The 18,804-nt window shown below is 36.4% G+C and overlaps 1 protein-coding gene across 1 annotated transcript in view; it reads left to right on the top strand.

Moving 5' to 3' along the window:
* Nucleotides 1-18,804, top strand: part of LOC126190665 (repressor of RNA polymerase III transcription MAF1 homolog) — a 71,947-nt gene that overhangs the window by 34,384 nt on the left and 18,759 nt on the right. The window contains exons 4-5 of the mRNA XM_049931108.1: nt 3,330-3,454; nt 4,562-4,681. Coding sequence (XP_049787065.1) covers nt 3,330-3,454; nt 4,562-4,681 — 245 coding nt within the window. The remainder of the gene's footprint in view (nt 1-3,329; nt 3,455-4,561; nt 4,682-18,804) is intronic.

Below are 18,804 nucleotides of genomic sequence, written 5' to 3'. Positions count from 1 at the left end.
CACCTTACAAGAAAATTGCCTCATCCGAAAAACCATAACAGAAAAGAAACAACTCATAAATGATCAGATCAACTTGGCAAACCACACACTCATTTAACTGATTGACCCCTTAATATAACATTAAAAGTACACATGTAACCACAGGTTTTATTTCCCACTACCATTTCCTCCCAGATTCTGCTCTATAATCACTATCTAAGCCCTGGTAATCTCTAGTCCCTGAACTCCCCGCTAGGAAGCACTCTTCTCTCCCACCATCCATAGCCTGTCTTCCCCCCCCCCTCCCCCCTTCCATGACCCATTGCTCTCCATCTCATTACAGATTGCTATTCACTTGACAATCACATTCCAATCTAAGTTGCCAGTGGTCGTGGGCCTATGTGTGTGAGGTGTGCTTGCTTGTGTGAAAATTTGTGTGTGTTTTCTTTGCTGAAGAAGGCTTTGGCCAATTTTTTGTTGTGCCTGTCTGCAACTCAATGTGTCAACTTTACAGTAAGTAGCAGTTTTTCCTTTTCCTAATATTGTTGTTATTTCCAGTATTGTGAGAAAAGAAATGACTTGTGCCTTATGTTATTGTCTAACTTTTTTGGTTGTTGTTGATGGTGGGGAGGGAGGAGGTAGGGTTTCCTTTGAATAGGTTGCAAAAGACCAAGGCCATAAATATTTATTTTTAGGGGGAAATGAAGGTGAACAGATGTTCTGGTTTTTATATATATATATATATATTTAAAAAGAAAGATGATGAGACTTACCCAACAAAAGCGCTGGCAGGTCGATAGACACACAATAAACACAAACATACACACAAAACTCTAGCTTTCGCAACCAACGGTTGCCTCGTCAGGAAGCTAGAGTTTTGTGTGTATGTTTGTGTTTATTTGTGTGTCTATCGACCTGCCAGCGCTTTTGTTGGGTAAGTCTCATCATCTTTCTTTTTAAATATATTTTTCCCACGTGGAATGTTTCCCTCTATTATATATATATATATATATATATATATATATATATATATATATATATATATATATATATATATATATATATATAAGACTGTAAGTTTCCATTCCTGTATTGACGGGCAACGCTGGCTTCTGCTGCCTCTAAGAAAAGAAGAGTAACAATTGTGAAATTATGACATATTGAAGCATTCTCACCAAATAGTGCAGTGTAATAATAATGATGATGTGTTCAAATTGTACTTTATAAGTGGACAGATTTGCTTTATCTGTGCATCTTGTGACATTACTACATTGTAGACAGAGTAACTGCAATGTCTCTTCTGAAAGAGCTTGGGAAAATAGACTTCAACACCATCATCATCTCATCATTTCCTGATGATTTTGGCTTTTTGTAATTTCCAAATTTGCTACTTTGTTAGGTGTTATGATCTGCCGCTACTATTCTCATTTTACTCAAAATGTTACCTTTAAACATTTGCAGTGTGTACCTTAACATTTACTGTAGACGTAATTAAGTTTTGTTTTAATAGCCAAGATGATTTGTTGTCCATTTCAGTATACTAATCATTAGTCTTTTCCTTCCTCTGTCAGTTTAAAAATTTATTCGTTGGATATTTTATTTGTTTAGCTTTTCTTCGTTAGTCTTCTCTACAGCTATATTGCCACCACTCCAAAGCACTTCTTGTCACTTATCAACAGTATCCAGCTGCCACAATCTGCAAATATAATGTTCCTCGGATGAAATCTGTAGTAAAATAATTTTTTTATTTTCATATTAAGTGACTTGTTTACCAGTACATGTGTTCTTTCTGTAAAAAAATATGGTTTGCTGCTACAATTCTTTCTCTTGTGTGTGCAGCGTTTGTTGTTTTCTCTCTTTTTTTTAAGTGGTACTGTGTAAATAAACAATGTTATTTCAGTATCGGCCACTACAACAATATCATTTGAAAATCTAGTACTGTAGGTGGTAGTACCCATTTACTTCACTTTGGATGTCTTTGTTTTGATAATATCCTTTGGTGTAAAATTAATAAATACCAAATATGTATTCCCATTTAGCTCTAGTACCCAGTCGCCATTGCCTAAATCCAAATTTGTCATAAATTTTATGCTCAATTTTTTAATATATTTCACTTACCGTTTGCTGTTTTCTTTTTACATTCTAGACATATTTACACTGCATGTGCCACTATACTTATGTCTTCTGTTAGTGAAAGAATCTGCTGTATCCTCTTTTCGTGGGTGACAAATTTTTTTAGTGTGTTCTTTGCTGTCCAGTATATTTGCAGTGTCATAACAGTGACTTGCAAATTTGAAAAAGTTCTTCTTTCATCTGTTTGGGGCAGTATGATCAGTAGGATGTAATTTCACGTACATGCAACTCTCTCTCTAATGTCGTGATCCTGTGATTCGGGATAGGGTCCACTATTGACAGGCAGAGAATCTACACTGCTTTATAGAAGGGTGGGATGGTGTGCAATCACATTAGGTAAAAGACAGCAAAATACGACAGGAATATGTCCGTCGCACTATTCTTATAGTAGTGGGGAAGGAAAGCATGCTGGTTCTGTGTTGTTCTGGGTTGAGTGACGGCCTATGCAAAGTCATGTTGAGAGAAAAAATTAGCTCATATGGTGCTATTTCGTGTGTTGAAGGATATGTTAGTGTGGGGAAATAAATCTACTGTGATTACTTTAAGGCTTATATAGAAAGTTATCGACACATGTGATTCTGAAGAAATAGTAGGGCATTTGGTAGGAAGAATCTATATATATTGTGTTTCCTGCTGAAGTGAACACAGTGTTGAACCATTATCAGTATGACCTGACTTAACGTGTAGCAATTTCCACAGCATTTTTCTGAGATTTTGCATCTGGTAGAGTGCTGCCATGAGAACTGAGTTCCAGCATTCTTAACATTGAATTATATACCTCCTTCAGAACAAAGTGTTAATTATGCTTTGTCCTGTGCATGGAAAGAAAGTTTTGGTCAGATTTGTGTGAAAGTGTCAGAAATTCTGTAGCCAAGTAATATTTTTCCTCGGTGTCAAAGTAACTCCGGAACAACCGTTTTCTTCCATTTGATTTTGAATTCTGTTAACTTCCTCTCTTATTTAACACTTTAGCAAGGCAAAGAATTTTTCTGGGGAACCCCAAAGAAAGTAATTTAATAAATACTCTAATAAGAAAGTAACGAAGACCATACAGATGCAGATCCCTAAAGGGGCTTAAAGCAAATAGTTCTTACAATAGACAGAAAAATTCCTTTTTTTTTCTTTTAATAGTCTAGACTTGTCAGTAGTCCCTCTTACGTAAGCTTGTAATTTGTGTGTTTACACTTTGTTACTTTTTTATGTTATTTTGTTTGTAGTGGGTGATGAACACAGTTGACAGCAATCTGAATGCAACAGCTGGTGAACAGTATCGTACATTGCGAGCTCAGCTGTGGGCTGCTGTTGATGATGAGATATCATTGAATGAGTGCGACATTTACAGGTTAGAAATTGAAATAATAAGGTATCACCAATTTTATACTCTGCTAAAATTTGTTTTCTCCTCTGCTAGTTAAAGCTTTGTGTACAGAAAAAGTTTTTGATAGTTAGTTCTTAAGTGAAATATTTATAATCCAAAGTTAAAATCTAGTGCATCATTAATAAAACTGAGATCTTAAGATTATGCCAAATGCCGAGAGAGTGAGGTACTGATTTACTTCATGAATTTGCATAAGACTGTCATTTAGATTAGTTATTTTTATTTTGTGCTGTGCACATTTATGTATTACGTTGTAGCTACTGAAATCATTAAGAAAGATAATTGTGTGTCATAAAATATAAAATACATGACTTGAGTCCCAGTAGACACTGTGTGTGTGGGGGGGGGGACATTATGAAAAAAATAAAATGAAGGTGGATAAATATATTGTGAATCTAGGTTTTCCAAGCTTGGTAATCCAACGTGTGTTTGGCTGGTTTGCTGCTCTCAGCAGACCCAAGAAATATACCACGGGATATATATGGTATTATTTAGTTTTGAGATTTGGATTTCAGTTATGTGTAAAACTAGCTTCTGGTTAGCAGACTATGTTGGGATAGAAGCAAGATTATTCGTTGTCATTTAAACCTAACATTCCAATCCTTTGGAATGATTACTGGATAATAACCTACAATGGTAAAAAGGTATATAATTTTACTTCATCAACAAAGTTTTTACTGATGTTTGCCATATTTTTTGTTTCCACACAATCTGGGGATTGGCTGAATGTACACACATTAAACTGGCACTTGTACGTGCATAAACATTCCCTATAATCTAAACTGAAAGTGTGTAACACGAGTTTTGTAGGTTGTCTATGACCGTTGAATTGAAACAAGAGTGGACACGCAATGTCCCACAGTATATGTTTTTCTTATGGACTAACTTTTTTATTGTGCTTGAATGATTCATAATTGTTACATTATTGTATATTTATGAGAAACCTACAATAAAGTTCAGATTATCCTTTTGTTACGATAATCACATTCTTTGCAACAAAATATCAGAGTATCTTGTATCTTTCTCTGTGTATTTCTCAGATAATGGTGAGCAGTTACTTTTCATTTGCAGCTATAACCCAGATTTGGCTTCAGATCCTTTTGGGGAGGATGGTTGTTTGTGGTCATTCAATTATTTCTTCTATAACAAGAAGCTGAAACGTATAGTGTTCTTCACATGCAGAGCTATTAAGTGAGTATTTTGTAAGCACCAAAAATTTATGACTTTGTTTTCTATGTTGTAACAGTGGGTTGAAACTCTTAAAGCTTTTGTTACTTTAACAAATCAGTTACTCCAAACAAATGAAGCATAACTTCTGCTTTTAAATTATGTACTATTCAAGGGACAAACTTGAAAATGGATTATTCAAGATTACCATTTCCTTGTTGAAAAAGTTTTTTGCCCATATAATTACTGATAAGAAAAAAGATGAGTGTGAAGAGTAGTGAAAGAAAACTATTCTTCCTCAGCCACGTGGTCACAGAAATACAGTGAAACACATTCAAATAAGACTTCTCACTACTTAACTCTAATTTGAAACATCTGTCCATTAATTTACTCTCAAAGTCTTACTCCCACACTCTTGCCCCACGATCTCCCTCTTCGTCTGTCAGTGTCGCCATCCCCAAATTCACTCCTGCATTTCATTGTTGCCGCATGCAAACTGTCTACCTGAACCAGGTCAGACTCATTGGTGCCCCATACCCTTGCAACATCTCCTCTCCTAGCTGTCACCTTTCCTCTTCCTTCTTCCTCCTCTCAACCACTTTACATGAGGCAACTTCACTGTACCTCATTTGAATCGTAGTTCAAGACAGTGTACTTGTTTAGTGTGGGCGGGGGGTTGTCAACTCAACCATAAAGTGAAAACTTAAATTCAGTTAAGAAGTATGTATACAGTAAATATTAAGGCAAATAAAACTGGGGGAGTTATAAGATGCAGCTGAAATGGTTACTTACATATGTTGATCCGGTCACAGAAGCAGTGTTCTGTGTTTTGGGTTCTCAGTATTATACTGATGTTCCAAAGGAAAGAAGAGAGGTTAGGATTTAACATTTAGTTAGTGATGAGGTCATTAGAGATGGAGCACAAGCTCGGCTTAGGGAAGGGCGGGGAAGAGAATCATACATGTCCTATTTAGAAGAACCATGGTGACATTTACGTTAAGCAATTTAGGGAAACAACAGAAAGCTTAATCTATATGGCAAGATGGGGAGTTGAGAGTTGAACCTTTGTGTCTTCATTATCCTGAATGTGAATCCAGTGTCTTACAATTTCGCCACCTCACACCCTTTGGTATTTCAAGGTATATTTCTGTCTCTGGTGACCTTGATGTCAATGAAATGTTAGACTCTAACCTTCTTTCCAAGGAATGTTTGTTACATAGCTGACAGATTTGTCTTATACTGGAGCACTACCTCACTCCTCTCTATTGCTCTTAAGTCTCTGTGCTAAGCTAAATATCCTAAGCTTTTTTTTATTTTTTTGCATTACTTTTATTGTATGGAGTTCTACCATGCTTCATATTTCACAGTGAACTGTAATCCTTGCATAACTGGTAGTATTCTAGGGTCTCACTTCGCTATAAGCTGGCCATTTTGTAGCCCTTTTTGGCATTAGAATACAATACTGAAAGTACAGTTTTCTGAAATTTGCTTTCAGAGGCTACGAGAAACAAGTGAAACACATCTGCTCATTTTGCAAAGTGTTAATTTGATCCTATGTGAACTATGGAATTAAGTAGTGTGGGTTTTATAGACCATTGTATTGAAAAGTATAGATGCATTCACTTGGGAGGGCATTATACTGGCCACTGGTGTCTGTATGTTAAGTCTAACTCCCGACATCTCTGCTTTTGCCTCTGTGCAAGGAGCTTTATAAGATTTTTTCGAAATGATGCTTTCACTCTAATGCAAAGTGTGCACATACCGTATTTACTCGAATCTAAGCCGCACTTTTTTTCCGGTTTTCGTAATCCAAAAAACCGCCTGCGGCTTAGAATCGAGTGCAAAGCAAGCGGAAGTTATGAAAAATGTTGGTACATGCCGCCACAACTAACTTCTGCCGTCGAATATATGTAGCGCTACGCATGCATGCTTTGTAGGCACAAAGATAAATACTGGCGCCAAAACCTCTGCGTCAGTAAATAAATTAAAAAAAAAAGTTGAAGACGAGCTTTTTTTCTCGGCCGCGAGTTTCGACCACTGCATTTTCATACATTATCCAAAGAAGTAAATACAAATTCCGTATTGTTCATCTTCGAATGTAGCACAATTTCAGTGTACTACGAAAATCTGACTGGCAAGACTGTTTGGGATGTTTGTCAATATGGCCAACTCTACGTTCTGAATTTTTTCCTATCTGTGAGAAGAGATGGTTGCTAATAGGAACCTGATGAAATTTGAATCACATACAGTATTCTCTTCACCATAAGAATAATACGAATATAAACATTTTGCCATGTATTCTTTCGTGTTTGCTGCTATCTCATTTAAATCCTGTCTGCCAAATAAACTACGAAACTAGAGTAGAGTGAGACAACAGCAAACGCGGAAGGATGTACGTATCGTGTCATGTTTATATTCGTATTATTCTTATGCCTAATAGTGGTACAGTCAGAAATGAAGCACGACAAGTGACTAGATTTTTAAATCTAAGATGACACTAATTTCTGTGCAGAATTTGATGTAATAAAGAAGCGGCCGCAAAGCTTTTCAAACGGAGAAAAATTTTCGCCCAACTCTCGTTCAGAACATGTTCTATCATACGCAGTCTATTATTTGATTCTTGTTGATCATTATCAAAGAAAGCAGCAGTGTAAGTAACAACAAATAGCAGTCTCTTGCCATTGTTTCGCTAATGAGACGATTCCTCTCTCTCTCTCTCTCTCTCTTTTTTTTTAAATTGTACGCAGCGGTAGCGTGCACAAAAGCAAGCCATGCCGCGAGCTGTGACAGGCCGTAAACACGCACTATCAGAATGCGACAAACAATTCATGGCACAGTGCAGTAATGCATTTTCAGCTTAAGATTGACGCAAACACCTATAACAAAGAAAACGGCACTTATCAGATCAAAGCAAAATAAGCAATCGATTCAAACCAGATGAAGCACGTGAAAAAGGAAGGGCACCCGTATAAATACGGACGGAGCGCCTGACGCATAGCAATAGCTACGTGGTAAAGCTTAACTGCTAAGCTTACGACTCGAACCAAACTACTGTAGCTGTATCGTCATTCATTCGGCCTAAATTGTGTCTCATATTACAACGGACCAACTTTGTTTCGATTTGGAGGTGCAGCCTACAACTTTTCTCTCCCCTTGAATTTCGAGTCTCAAATTTCAGGTGCGGCTTAGATTCTGGAATTTTTTTTTTCCTTTATTTCGAGTCTCATTTTTCAGGTGCGGCTTAGATTCGAGTGCGGCTTAGATTCGAGTAAATACGGTATTTGAAACTTCCTGGCAGAGCAAAACTGTGTGCCGCACAAAGAATCTAAATTGGAACCTTTGCCTTCCGTGGGCTACTGCTCTACTTAAAGAGGTATTTGGCACAACTTGTGATCTACCCTTGCATACTAACATAAGTATGTCTCCCCTACCTTCGAACATCACAGAAATTTATAGTATGTCTTGTACTAAGTGCAATGTGAGGCCATATATTACAAAATCTTTTTCATTATGCAAATTTTTAAGTGTTACTCCTTTTAAAGGATTAAGTGACGGTGATCGTGCATCTGAAGGGGTAAAGCAGTCAGATTGTTAACCTCTTTTCCTTAACTAGCATTGTGTTAAAAAAAGAGAGGGAATGAAACTGTTAACGGGTCTTGAACCGAGGTTCATCAAGAAATAGTAAAAGTATGTGATCAGATAAACAAAGTCAGTCATCAGTCAAATCAGACAGCTAATTTCCTGTCAATAACTTTAAGAACTCAGAAATAAATATAAGCTCATAACCTTGGAATTAAACAAGAACAAGTTAGTGGCATCAGTAAAGCTCCCTACTATTAAGCATCAACAAAGTAAAGAAACCTTTTCATACAACAATGTTTACTGGCTGGTCACCAAAACATCTCTGATGAACAACAGAATGCTTAGGATATCAGAACCTTAAAAGTGATATAACATTCAAAAGCAATTTTTGAAGCACTGATCATACATATAAATGTACAAATAAACTTTGTATTGATAATTTAAGCAAAAAGTAATTTCAAACCAGAATTAAAATTTAAACTAATTATTTTAAGCAGAAATTCCATTTTCAGATCACGCGGACCAAATTATGTTCTGCATTATCTTTTAGACTAATTGAATAATTTGATTCAAGTCATTGAACACTTTGAGTAGTAATGTTATTTAAAAAGTCAAATAATAAATTTTTTACTTGTGTGGATATATTCAGAGTTTCAGGATTAGAAACAGGACCCTAACATGTGCTGCACGACGTAGGTCCATGATGTTCTCCTAGTACATGTGCATTGAAATTCACACATGTATTGAATCACCACAGTAAAATAATTGATTCGTGCAGTAGTAGAGCCCTAAACAATCTGTACATTGCCTAAGAGGTGACAAAGTGATAATATACTGTGGCAGTTATGCAGGGCAGTGTTAACCCTTTAACTGCTCTGGACGTATTAACGCGTGCGCCCTTGTACCTGTCCCCCTGTGTACTCTGAACGTGTTTACGCGTACCACCAGTCCTCCTACCTGGTACTCTGAACGTGTCTGCTTTTTTAAATTTATTGCTTTCACTATCAGGCTTTTTAGAACATTCCACATTGTGGTGTGATGCAATATGCAGATAAATCTCCCATCCAAGGCTCATTTATAATAACATCCTAGTAATTTTGCCATGCTTTCCCTCCAGGACTTCTACGTCTCAGTAGTTAGATAAAGATTGACTGTGCTATTCTTGGCGCACTAACTTAGTGCCCTCAAACTTTTCCTTCAGTGTTCTAACACCTCCAGGGCATAGAAGGACTTCCCTCCTCCTTTCCTAACCTTTGCAGTTCTAACTAATTATTTCCACCAAATGAATCAGTGAAATTACATTTTTTCCTCAGTTTTAATATGAAACATGGGAATTTTTTCATCTAGGAAAATCCCAGTAATTTTGAAGAATTCTGGGAATTTTTCATTGTTTTAGTTTTCAGTTAAATTTTTGTGATTTTGAGTGGTAAGATCTGATACTCTAACAAAGAATTTTACTTTAGCCTGCTACCGCAGAAAATAACTGCAGCAATAAAGCATAAATGAGAGAATAACACCAAAATAAAACATGAGTTGCAAAGAACATGCGCTATTTGCAACAACAAAAATCGGTGCACACACAAGCTTCTGCTGACAGCAAAATGTGTGTCAAATGTGGGGCGCTAAACACTAATCTCCTCCTCTCCTGAGAAGCATTATTTTCAAAGTGAATTTCCCATTACACAAGTTAAGTTATGTTATTTGTGAGAATGTGTGATGAATTTCTTAAATCATCGAGTGTTTGATTCTCATTCGAAGCTTAATTCTTTGAGGACCAGCCACTTAGAAAAATTTCAGGCACAGAAGACCAGCCATGTATGCCATTATGTAAAATTTTGGTGGCACATTTTTGTTTAGGGGGTAAGTGTAACCACGTTTTGGCATAGTTCAACTTTGACACCAAATTGCCAACTTGTTATTGAAGATATGATTTTGAAATTTCTCATGCCGTAAGTTTGACTTATTGACTTTTAAACAATATACATTTTGTTTTTGAAAAAAAAAATATGGTCAAGTAATTGTTTTCAAAATTTTGTGTTGTGAGGTTACACTGGCCCCATGGTTCGGGGCAAGTGTAACCCCGCATTGTTGTACCCATACAGGGCATTGTAAAAGAGACTTGGGGTAAGTGACCTGATTACCCAATTTTTACTGAATTTGAGGATTTTTAAATTACTAAAATATCTTAAATTTTACTCAAGATGTGAACTTTATTGCACACGCCTCTTTGTATATTATGAAATACACAGAAAATGTTAGCTAAACTAAAAAATAAGTGTTAGCCTAAACCATAAAACACTGAAACAGAATGCTTCATAGATGATTTATTTTTGTTTTAGGCCAGTAATTTATTAGTTTAAATTCTACAAAAGTAATATTTTTTCTTTAGTAGGCAATTTAACAAAAATAATAAAATATCTAGTATCAAGAGAAAAGAAAAATTCACTTTATAAGTTCACTTTCTATAGTTTTTCATGGTAATTGAACTAAAGTAGTTGGCAATTTGTGTTTAATGCTAAATTGCCCTCATTCAACGTATTATATTCACCCTTAGGCCCTAACTATTAGTTAGTCACTGAATGTTATATGAATCAAATGTAACACCAAATGTCGGGTCTCCCCTGCGCCCAAAGTAGGCTCAGGCAGCACTGAAATGACATCAGAGGATGGAACTTCCGTCTCATCTTTTCTATCAGGCCAGTAGAATGTGGTGCCATGCTTTGTCTCATTTTTGCATCTGAGGAAAATCACTTCTGGATCTCCTAAATCACTAATTTTGGTAACTTGGCCAATAAAATGAACTTTCTTACGTTTTGTTGCAAAAGCTACCAGAACATAGTTTCCAACTGTAATTTTGTCTTTGGCTTCAAAAAAGTTTGCCGCTTCTTCTTCTTCTTCTTCACAGTTTATCATTTCTTTCCTGAGATCATCCAGTGTTGTTATGGTCCCATTTTCTTCATCACTACTTATTAAAGATAGGCCTCCTTCAGTTTCACTTTCTTCACTCATTGATTCAACTTCCAGTCTTTTTTTCTTGTTACACACATGAGCAATCAGGGATTTTTTTTCCACAACATTCTGAGATGCCATTTCGGATAAAGTAACAGCACTTTGTTTGGAAGATTTACTTTTCATTACCAAACCCTTTTTTATGTCAATAATGCTTTTTTGTTTTGATTTCTCCTTATTATTCTTGTTTCCTTTAAAATCTTTTTCTTTATAGATGGCATCTTGAAAAGTGATAACTTCAGCTCCTGGTGCAATCCTTTTCTTCTTTGTTTTTCCAGTGGGACTACACTGTTGGAGTGTTTCCAATAATAAGCTTTCAAATGAAAAATCAGAAGTTCCAGAACATAATGAAACATTGGTTAGCTCGGGAATGGTTGAGAAAGAACTCTGTCTGATACTGGGAGAACTGCAGGGCTCAGTAGATGTAGGCCTATAAAATTCTGGAGGTTGTTCAGCTGGAAGCTTCCCAAAAATCTGAGTACTTTTTGTTAGAGACTTAGCTTCCACACAGTCTATGGCTGCATTATAGTGAGCTGCCAATGGATTTGTTTCTGCCAAAGATTTTGTATGAGCTACATATCTTTTATATGCCTCCGTATCATATTTAGTTTTATCAATTACTTCTCTACTGTAAGGGAATATTCCTGCTTTTTGAAAACCACTTTTCAACAATTCAGGTGGTGGTTCATTTCATACAGCAGTGAGGAGATTGGAAAAGTCATGTTTGTTAATTTTTACCCCTTGATGATGTCTCTGGTGACGAGTTAACTTTTGGTCCCAAGTAGATTTCACACTCTTAAACACTGCTACATCCAGTGGCTGCAGGATGTGACTTGAATGAGGGGGCAGCTTTATTATTGTAATATAATTTTCAATAGCACTTTTAATCACACGGTCATCAATGTGTGTAGCATGGCCATCATAGATTAGAAGGATAGGTCTATATGGACCACAAAATTTCAAAAAAGATTTTTCAAAATAATTTAAAAAAATGTCTGACTCCATCCATCCATTTACTGTTGCAGCATAGCAGGTTTCAGGAAAAGGAGGTTGTGGTGGTGGTGCCATCTAAGTGTCCCAGACATTCTTACCCTTGAATACTATTAAGGCAGGCAGCTTGTCCCAGTCTGCATTACTACAAAGCAACACAGTGGTAGTTTCCCTAGCTGGTCCTGCTGTGATTCTTGAAGAGGGAGAATTAGTTTTACCAATAACTTTGGTTTTTGTTGGGTCTAGAGAGAAACTAGTCTCATCAATATTAAATATCTGCTTTGGTTTGTTTTCAACGTCTGAGTCTCTGAGTGTTTGTTTCAGAATATCAAGATATCCCTCAATGATGAAAGGATCAGAGCCAGCTTTTTTTCATGCATATTCAAGGGTCTGTGGCTTTTTTTATAGGCAATTTATGCCTTTTCTTGAACCCCAGGAACCAGTTTTCTCCAGGTATACAATTCTTGAACGCATTTGGTATTTTATTTCTTCTTACGTACTTCCCAGCCAATTCCAAAACTTCCTTTCTGCTTAGGCCCCACCCCCACTTTTCTAAAGTTGCCAGTCCATTTGCTGATTGCTGCTCTTTTTCATACGGGATTACTGTAGATCGTCCTTGAGAAACACTTTTAACATCACAAGAACCTTTTATGTGTTTCTGAAGTGTTGAGTAGGGTATTTGATATTTAACACTAGCCTGATGTATTGTACAAATTCTTCTTTTTATATCATTAATTGAACTGGAAAACTGTTCGTTTGTGTAGGAAGTAGCACGGTTAGTCTTCCTCTGGTAGTTCCTAACCATTTTGGCACTTTGTTTCACAGATAAAACTTGGCCTACCACACTAAGTCACAAATCTGAAATAAAACAATTTAACAATGGGATAGATAAGTTATGAAAGATTAGGTTTACTCATGTGTAACTAATTTTCCTAAGAGAAATACATTCTAACCTTTCTGATGAGCGCTCAGTAGTCCAACCTCTCAATACATCGGCGCACATATGAAAAGACAACACAGAAATGAATTATCATGCTCAACATTGTTGCAGTCAAACAATGCTTCACATACTGTACTGTAATTGAAATTGTGGCATTCTTCACAGTTCTGTGTTATATTTTATAAAAGGAAATGTGGTTTATAAATATAGCAGACTTAAATAAAAAATAGATTATATCTCACAAAAACTCAGTAGGCCTACAAATCCAGCACATCAAGTATTCAGGTATCCATATGTACAGGGGCCAGTTTAGTTGATCTAGTGTAATAGCAAAAACAAGGTTACGGTTAAATAAATAAATCTGTTCCAGTAAGTTTGTTTGGGGCAAGTGTAACCCCCTCCCCGGTTACACTTGCCCCAGCCGATTGGTTACACTTGCCCACTTGGGAAAAAGTTGGGGTAAGTGTAACCATGCCTGGCATATCAAGAGCTTTATCAGTAGAGTAAAACAAATCTCATATTTGAAATTATCATGCAAAAGTTAGTTTGTAACCAAAAAATTGCACAGTTATCTTTAAAACTGCAAAAATGACAGACCACCAAATTCTGAGCTTGTCACTCACTCACAGAGTGAAAATGTAGACATCAATTCAAGTCCAAAAATTAATTACCAATTTATGTCAGATTTGACAACTTATGGTTAAATATAACAAAGAAAGGAGTAAATTATCATGTGTGATAGGTCAGAGGTAAAAATACGGCTTCTTTAAGGCACCATAAGCCGTGGTTACACTAAACCCATGGTTACACTTACCCCACTTCACCCTAATTTATCTTAAAGGGTAAGATACACTAAAAGGGCCAAGCAACAAGCTTAGTTTTTCATATTTATTTTAAGAGATTTTCTTCTGTAAAATATTTTCTCAGTTTTTAAAATCTTTCTTTTTTATTTTTGGGTTTTTAGGTTTTTTAAATTTTGTTCTTGTCTTTCTTTATTTTAATGCTTGATTTCTTCAATTTGGTTTATTTTCTAAACATTCTTTTTATCACGACAGATGCTGTTCGAAATGTATGTTTAAACATATTTAGGAATTAGCAGGTTAAAATAAATTACTCTTTAATATTCATTTGTTTTAAAAACATTTTCATTAAAGAAACATTTTAGTTAGTGTTAGGCAATACAACATATCATTAGGAACAATTATTACAGTTTAGGAATTGACATTGGGGAATAACTCACTTCGAGCTTTTTGCGATAACATTGATTCTTTCTGTAATATGTTCTTGATCTATCTGAGCATTTTGAATGGTCCCATCAAGTTTTGCCTTCTTCTCATTAAGCTCTCTGATTTCAGTGTCAGAAATCTTCCTTTAAATCAGATCATCCTTTTTTTTTCTGGAATCCTTGTCTTTCACTTTGTGAGATCTTCAACATAGGGATCTCACGAGTTTCTTCTGTAGTGAATAAAGGACTGTGTTATAGGCACTTGTTGGACCCCACCGCGTATCTCGACCACGTCGTACGCTTTGCTACTGAGAGGTGGGATTGGCCCAGGGCAGGATATATGATTTGGCCTCATCTTCAGATATAGAAAATCAATTTAATTGTTATTTTAAAGAAGGTTTGGCATGTTTTAGATGTAACACGATTTGCGGAGTATTGGAAATACAAAAAAAAAATACTCATTGGCAAGAAATATGGAGTAAGTATGAGGTTCATTCAAATGAAACCTGGTCAGTGCATTGCAAGATCAGAGGTTAATGTAAGCATGTGATAAGCCATTGCAAATGTGAAATGCTAGTACATTAATAACTGGCATAACTGCCAGAATGTTTAATGCAGGCAAGCAAATGTGCAGGCATTGGGTTGTATAGGTGCTGGGTGTCAGATTTGGGATGAAGGTCCATGCCTTTTGCACTTAGTCGGTGGAGTTCTCATCTGATGATGTGGCATACATGCTTGGATGATGTCCCATATGTGCTTGGATGATGTCCCACATGTGTTTCAATGAAGACAGATCTGGTGATTGACCACGCCAAAGCAACATATCAGCACTCTGTAGAGTTTGTTAGGTAACAACAGTGGTCTGTGGGAGAGTGTTGGCCTGTTGGAAAAGTACTCACTGGAATGCTGTTCATGAATGGCAGTACAGCAAGTCGAATCACCAGATTGGCATACAAATTTGCATTCTCTGTGCATGGGATAGCAAGGAGAGTGCTCCTGCTGTTACATGAAATCATGCTGCATACCATAACTCTAGGCATAGGTCCAGTGTGTCTGTGCAGACAAGTTGATTGCAAGCCCTAAACTGGCTTCCTCCTAACTAACACGTGGCCATCACTGGCGTTGAGGCAGAACCAGCTTTCATTAGAAAGCACAACAGATCTTCACCGTGCCCTCCAATTAGCTCTCGCTTAATGCACACTACAAGGTGTCTGGTTCGGAGCTTTCCTTGAAGTAACCAACTTGTAACAGTTTGTTGTGTCACTGTGGTGCCAACTGCTGCAGCAGATGCGCCACAGTCATACGTCGAACACTGTGGTCTTTCCTCTTGGTAGTGCCAAGTGGTCATCTGGAACCTGGTCTTCTTGCAACCATACGTTCTCACGATCACCACTGCTAACAGTCACATACAGTGGCTCGATTCCTGACAAGTCTTCCTGCCATATTGCAGAAGGAGCATCCAGCTTCTCATAGCCCTGTTACGTGACCTCATTCAAACTCAGTGAGATGTTGATAATGGCGTATTTGTAGCCTGGAAGGCATTCTTTACTAACATCAGCTCACCATATCCATTTATCAGAGGTAATTAATGCTCATGGCTGTTACATTGTGAATTGAAAGCAAAGTTGATTTGCTGCCTCATAGTAATACTACCAACATCACTGTATATTTAGTTTCATGCTCTCTATTATTTCAGAAAACCATAACTAGTTGTTATAATACACCTTGTATAATGTTCTGTTCCAGTCAAAATCTTTTGCAATATAGGGAAACAAATATTATCATAATCCTTGTCTCCAGTTTTGCACTGTTGTTTTGAAAGAACGCACCAGTCAGATGTTATCTTGAATGAGTGTGCAAGGTTAAATACGAACATATCGAGAAAGGATACCAGTGCCATACTGCTTTCATGGAGCAGCAGACTGAAAGAATAATAATGAATATTGGTTTGAGAGGTAGTGATGAACACAGTTATCAGGAGCCCTGGACCACCTTAGCTAGGGAACTGGATTATAGCTTGACCGAGACTGTCATGGCAAGAGGGAAAACTGATTCGGCTGATGAACTTTTAAGTTTAACTTTAGATGCTACTCAAGAATAAATTATTGTAATATGTATGTACTCACCATTTAATTTTATTTTTTAGATTTGTTTAATTTACTTTAGCTTCACTTTAAAACAAAAGGCTTTGTATTATATTGCTTTTTACATGGATGAAATTTCTGTTGTCAGTAACTCTGTGACGTGGAGTTTTCTGTCCCCGTTCGTACCCTGGCATACCCATATATTTCAGTAAATAGCTATCAGTGCGGTTGCATATAAACCGCAATGAGTTGCGCAGTGGGTAGCATACCATAACGTACTTGCTTATAGTACTATTAATGGCAGTTTGTGAGCCTTTCATTCACCAAATCTGTCGGGCGTTTTTGATGCACATTTTATCTGACTCAGTTTTTAACACGAGCCAGAGTGCTGAAAGACTTCAGCTACAGCCATTGGAGAGTGTAAACATGTGCATAGCTATACATAGGTTCAGAAATGAGCTTGAAATTTGAAGCTCGTGCATCTTACTCAAGAGGTCTAATTGTTTCAAGGCAAGTATACATATTTGGAAGTATGAATAGTTTTCAAATATTTAATTTCTTCTAAAGCTATCATGACATCATTACGGTATTCCTTGATAGATAACTAGCCCCAGTGACCTCATCATCAGTCATCTTTGTGTGTTTCCATAAATCCTAAATGTGTCATTATAATCTTCACTGTTTCGCATCAGGTTTTCAAGTTTTGACAGTGAATTATCTTGAATAAATCCTCATATTTTTACATTTGTCACTTCATACCTGGTTTCATAATGAAATCATTTCCTCTTCTTAGTGTGCACCTCTGGAAATTCGGGATGTCTGGCAACAACTTTAGATTCAGGAAGAATAGTATCCTAATATTCAAAAGATATTTTAAGTTATTAAATAAGCCAGCATGGTGTCTTACCTTAATATTGATGGTAGTATTTCAAGGCTGTAATTTGATTCTGTAGTCAGTTAGTACTAACAACTTTAACGGAATCGATGTCAAGATTAAACATTTAAAAGATCTCCCATAATCCAAAGAAACCTGTACTGCAGAATGTTTTTCAAATTTAACTTAACTTATTGGGAGTTTCAACAGCAGTGGCAGCCTTATCCAAGTCAGCTGCAGTTGGGCTTACAGTGTCAACCTGAGCACTCCAGTGGGTATCAGACATGGAATATGAAGAACTTCTGACACATTGTTTCAGAATATCCAATCGTACTGATACAGAATATCCCATTGTTGTTGACTGCAACTGAAGTGGTCGCAAAGAAGTTGAATCACTCTGAAAAAAGTATCTGCTTCGTGACATCTCTCAGTTGCATGCACTCCAAATAAGTTAAGGCTATGACAAGCACACAAAGAGAATTTTGAAAGAAGACTCCACCGAAGGAAACATGTCAGATCTCCTTTATAACACCGTCTCATATTCCTGTCCGCAGCATTCACTGATAGGAACTGAGTGTTTAACAAGTATTGATCAAATTAAATATGCAATAGCAACTCTTGTTTTCTGGTTACAATCTAAGAATTCCAAAGTCGTTAATTTATTTCTTGTTTATACTCATTGCATGGGTTTATTTATATTTTAATTTACCACATTGTGATTGTCAGCTTGGAGTAGTTTGCAAACCCATGACTTGTTAAATATTCTTATTGATGGAGTAACTTAACTTTTACTAAAAACCAGGACTTGACAACTCTGGTCTTTCAAGGCTTTTATTGCACCTTTACATACAGCACATATTAGATGATAAATACCTTGTTTCATGAGATCTTCTGTGTAACAAATAACAAGCATTTTTTTCAATACGTACATATATACATTATTGGTATAAACTTCTGGTCAGTGGTATTCCTTGACAGCATGGCTGGTGCAGAAGACTCTTTGCTGCCTTTGACTACTTTGCCTGTTAAAACTCCAAGTATGTCTTCAACTCTCTTGGAACGTTGTGGAGACTAAGCGAAATACATTATGCAAATAATAAGATACACAAAACATGACTTGTCCCCTTATAATTCTCCTTACATAACAATTAAAACGTTATTTTCTCAATGATTATTCTGAATAACAAAAATGCATACAAGTCTACTAATAAAGATTGTTCATTTGTATTCAAAATCAGTATGATATTTCACTTCCACTCAACAAAATAATTTATTTCCAAACTTTGGCTGCAAAATATCTGGAAAATCTCACATATAAATTTCCTTATTGAGGTAAATATAACACAGGATGAATGTTGCCTGTTCAGCATCATTTGAATCAGGAGTTGCATCAACAACAATAGAGTAATATTTCTCATTTTCCATCTGTTCTAAGATGGCACT

This window comes from Schistocerca cancellata, chromosome 6 (genome assembly GCF_023864275.1).
Source record: "Schistocerca cancellata isolate TAMUIC-IGC-003103 chromosome 6, iqSchCanc2.1, whole genome shotgun sequence".
NCBI lineage: Eukaryota > Metazoa > Arthropoda > Insecta > Orthoptera > Acrididae > Schistocerca > Schistocerca cancellata.
Note: the sequence above shows the minus strand (reverse complement) of the source record. Positions and strands in the feature narration are given on the sequence as shown.